Source organism: Polistes canadensis, unplaced genomic scaffold (assembly GCF_001313835.1).
Source record: "Polistes canadensis isolate GaletaPanama2010 unplaced genomic scaffold, ASM131383v1 scaffold_230, whole genome shotgun sequence".
Lineage (NCBI taxonomy): Eukaryota > Metazoa > Arthropoda > Insecta > Hymenoptera > Vespidae > Polistes > Polistes canadensis.
The window spans coordinates 13,125-18,242 of NW_014569777.1; the positions used below are offsets into that span (position 1 = coordinate 13,125).

Below are 5,118 nucleotides of genomic sequence, written 5' to 3' on the forward strand. Positions count from 1 at the left end.
CTCTCTCTCCCTCTCTCTCTCTCTCTCTCTCTTTCTTTCTTTCTATTGCACAAATCACACACGTGTACACTACTCTCTACATTATCATCATCATCATCATCATCACAATTCGCTGACACGATATACATACGTCGTGAATTGGAGAATTTGGTGAAGGATTGTTGTTTGCTGTTATCAACGCGATTCATACAAATTCATAATCACGCCCAGATAAAAACGATCCCGTATTATTCTCCATTTTATTTTTCTTCAATACATGTATGTAACTTATATATATATACATACCGCGCGTATAATATACGAGGCCCGATTTAAGTTCATATACCATTTTGAACATTATATTGCACGTTCCTTTATTACAGGAAATTTTATTCTCGATTTAATTAATCGATCATTCGTATCGATGAAAAATTCAATTAGAAAAATAATTTAACAAAAATTCAAAACACTTAAATACATTTTTCACGAAATATTTATCCTATAGAAAAATCCAAAGTATATATCCTTGATTGGTAGCCATTTTTTCATTCGTGTTAGATCAAAATGGCGGAATACGTCATTCAAAATGGATGACATATCGAAAGAATTTTACAAAACTGTTATTACAATTATTTCTTTGATTTTAAAATAATAACATATACATATATAGATAAAAATAATGATCTATATTAAATAATTATCGATATATTTAAAGAATAAAATTTCTATAGACAAATTGAAATAGTTTCAAAATGGTAAATGAACATAACCTAACCTAGCATATATATATATTTAATATATTGTATTATCGTACAAACCTAATGTCGAGGCTCGTAGTATCCAATTCCTCGAATAATTCCACTTAGTGCTATGACAAATCCGGATGAGCGAACATTTAAGGAAACTATGTTCGCATAGTAGTCTCTCTGTCTTCCTGAGACCGTATCAATCCCTAACGCGTTGCAGCAATTGGCTGCCACGATAACGCGACCCTCGAGAGAGAAAGAGAGAGAGAAAAAGAAGTAGCAAAAGAATAAAAAGAAAAAGAAAAAGAAGAAAACTTATATATATATATATCAGAAAACACGAAAGTTTTTCACGCGTTATTGGTTTCGAAGGAAAACTATCACGAAAATCCTTTCAAAACGATCGACGTTCAACTTAATCTCTCTCGGGAACCGTTATCATCATTTTCTTTCTTTCTTTCTTTTTTAGCGAGACGATAGAATTCTTTGTCCCAGAATTATCCCCTTCTCCGCACCCCCTGCCCTGCCCCCGCCACACACACACACACAACGTACGACAAACACAAAAATTCTTTTCGTCGTCGTTCATTCGACTGTACCTTTTTGTTTAGCAATTTTTTCTTTTTTTTTTTTTTACCACCCACCCCCCCTTTTTTTGTTTTGTAAATTACTTACTTAGATTGTTACCGTTAAGCTCTCTTCTCTTTCTCCATCTCGAAACGTAATTTAACTACTGAACACACTTTCGTATTTTTTTTGTTTTTTTTTTTTTTTTGTTTTTTTCTCTCTCTCTCTCTCTGCAGACTATTATCAAAGGTTTTTTTTTTTAGTTTCTTTTTCTTCATTTCTTTCTTTGGTTTTGTTTTAAAGCCAGCCTCCCTCCTCACCGTCGAGTACATATTAAATCGAACTTTTATTCTAGATTGTATTCATTTTTTTTTTTTTTATTTTTTTTATTTTTTCATCGTTATTTTTCTTCTCCGTTTCTCCGTTAACTTTAATATCTAGTTATCATCATTTTTTTTTTTCTCTATTTATTTAATTTTTTTTTCTCCTCGGATCGTTGAGAATGCAGGGAACGCATAATAATCGATCATCAAACTGATATCTCTTGAATTTGAACGCGTTTTTTAGCGCTACCGGGTGTCCCGGGTTGACGTAAAATCCCAGGACAAGCGAGGCCGATATTTGGTGCTGGTGCTTTAGGGGGTGGGGGTGGTTCCGGTAAATCCTCGTTATCATCGTCATCGTCATCGTCATCGTCACTGTCAAGTACACCACTATCGATCATGTGATCGTCATCTTGCATCCTAGCAATGGTAGCATCTATACAAGGTGATGGTGTTCGTGTTCTTTGTACACACGGGTTTCTACTATAAGACGGTGGCTCGAGGATCCTTTTACCACCACCGGGTGGTGGTGAACATTGAAATTCTTGAAGCTGAAGTTCCAATTCTTGAACGAGTTTAGCTTTGTGTCCTTGCGGACTCGAACCTGGCGAATCAATCAGATTCATCGAAGACAATCTTTGTTTATTAGCAGAACCACCAACAACAACACCACTACCACCTATCTCGATACCTGAACAACCAGCCTCCAATAACTCCTCTTTCTTCTTATCGCCAAAACTGGATAATCCAGATGTACCGGACGCGTTCTTGTCACGTTGATGATAAATACCAGCGAAAATGATGATGTTTAATAATAATAGGAATATACCAACGGCAATGGTAACTGTTAAGGCGGTTGTATAACTTTGATAATAACTCGAGGTTAATTTTCTTAAAAGATTGTTAGGTCCCGGTCCTAAATTTGATTGTTGCAATGTTTTCGTAGTACTAGCTATGGTGGTTGTGGTCGCGTTAGGCGTACACTCCGTGGTAGATGTCGTATGGGAAACCGATGAGGGCTCGGTAGGTGATGGCATTGGCAATGGTGGTGCAGGCAACGGCAGGGCCAGACTTTGCGGGCGTACAGCACCCTCGTATAAATTCGGACTGTCCGCCAAATGATGATGACGCATGTTCAATTCGTAACCTGGCCGGTGCAACTGTGGTAACAAATTCAACCAAAGCGACATCTTGTGACCTCTATAGTGGGAACGTAACTTGGTCACGTGACCTGCCTCCAGATAAAGCTGATTTATCGAATCGTACGATTCCCAAAAGGGTGGACTCGTCAGATCACTGTCCGTATCGGATGTCAAAGAACTTGCACGGTTCGGATCTCTGAAATCAAATTCATTTCGTCCGCCTTCTTCTTTCTTACTACTACTACTATTACTACTATTAATCACAAACGTTTATAACAATTAATCATTATTTACTCTAATGTTTTCCACACATTGTTGCATATTAAAACGTTACGTTATTATATTCAAAATAAATATTACCAATAATTATTATACATCGAACAATAATGATTAATTAAAAATCATTAAACTTGAGGTATTATATAATCTCTATTTTTAAAGCAATACCGGTAATAATCTAAACGTTACCAAATCTAAAATCTATTAATTGGTTGTTGATAAAATAATACGTCGTTAAGTTACTTATCAAAAAACAAACTATATTCAATTGAAATTAAAATAAATTAGTGTATAATCTAACGATGCAAATGAATGGGGGAATCAATTGGGAACATTTTAAAGTATCAGGATAATGAATAGACAAAAAAATGTTTAAAACCGATAAGACGTGTGTCATGGGGTGTTACCTTAATCAGAATGAAAGAGAACAAGTGAATCCAATGATTCCTTTATCTATCTATCTCTCTCTCTATCTCCTTGAACAATTCTATCGACGAATTCAACGTCGAAGAGGAGATCTAATTTCGTGGGAAGCCTGAAGGTTGCTCGCCAATTACCAGGTGAAACCACGGGGTTCTGAAGGTGGTGGTAGACGGCAACTTTGAAATTGGAAGGTCTCGCATATAGCAGCTGCTTCCCAGCATCGTTTCTCTTAGAAGGAAGGAAGTAAGGGAGGTGGGTTCAGAGGGAGGAGAGAGAGAAGGTACTACAATACTTGGAGTAACTTTATCTCAGAGACTACCATTTCTCAGGAAACTACCCCTTCCACTATAAAACACCCACTTTAACACCTAAGAAGAACACGTTACCACTCCCTATTGATCATTATCAATGATTATGATAAGCAATTCGGACGTGATTATTCCAATTGTTAAAATATTAGTTTTCAATCTTAAGGATAGAATGAACTTTGATGAAATTTGTATGTATCTAGGTGAATTAGGGGGGAAAACTATTGAAAAGCAACTAACCTTGTATGGTTAAAGCGAATCATAAGTAAGGTATATGGAAAGTTGTTGATTCCGTATTGAATCTTAATACATGTCTAACTAGTTAGGTAATTAGGTAGGTAGGTAGGTAGGTAGGTAGGTAGGTAGATAGATAGGTAGATTGGTTATGTACCTCTACCACGATTGGTAACTAATTGAGATGGCAAATTAGAGGGGTACGCACGATATCGAACTAATTTCCTTTGATCGTTCTGCAAACGGACGTTAATTGCAAATACCTCCTACTCGACTAAACTGAAAACATAGCTGCACGGTTCCTTTGCAAACCCAAAACACATACATACATATATATAGAAACCCTGTTCTAACTGTCGTACAATTTAAAGCTGAATAGTTAGGAATCAAATTTCGATTCAATTAATCGAACATTACGAAGAAGACCTGTTAAGATTTTGACTCTTAAGTTTGTGTTATATGTTAACAATTGTTCTTGATTTAATATGGTAATATTGTTTAACATAAAGAATTTTAGGATTAGGAATTCGATTTGTATGTTAAGCAAACTTTTTTATTCTTATTATTATTATCGAAGAGCAATGGGGGTTTTTGATATCTAAGATTAAATCTAATATTTTTTTTTGTCTACATTATAGGTAATATTCATTTCCAAAATGAACAAGTAGATAATAACAAGACTCGTATCGTTTCCTTTATCAGCATTCACGATTCAACACATGTATATATATATATATGTGTGTATATTCTATACACTTTAAACCCACTAGAGATAAATCGACCCCATGGATTCGAAATATTCGAGCATGATAATATCAGAATATCATTAACTGTTTATACATCTCTTGAGACGTTTTAACACGAACGAGATTAGGATAAGATTACCGATGGTTTAATTAACTATACAATGTGGTATTTATCTCATATACGTGAACACGATAGATACATACAAATTTAAATTAAGAAAAGAATCTAATGATAGGAGTTAAAAAAAAAAAAAGGAAAAGCAAACAAAAAGAATAAGACAAATTTGAATTAAAAATTTAACCAATGCAATGCTAATTGTTTTCTAATATATTTTTTCTGATCCAACAAGTTCAGAGAATAAAACACATAA

The 5,118-nt window shown here is 34.8% G+C and overlaps 1 protein-coding gene across 1 annotated transcript in view; it reads right to left on the bottom strand.

Annotated features, from left to right (window-relative positions):
- Window positions 1-1,179: 1,179 nt before the first annotated feature.
- LOC106790323 (neuroligin-1-like) overlaps window positions 1,180-5,118 on the bottom strand; it is a gene marked incomplete in the record, with an annotated part of 50,968 nt that continues 47,029 nt past the window's right edge. Inside the window, 1 exon segment of the mRNA XM_014755127.1 lies at window positions 1,180-2,954. Within this exon segment, the coding sequence (XP_014610613.1) occupies window positions 1,822-2,954 (1,133 nt within the window).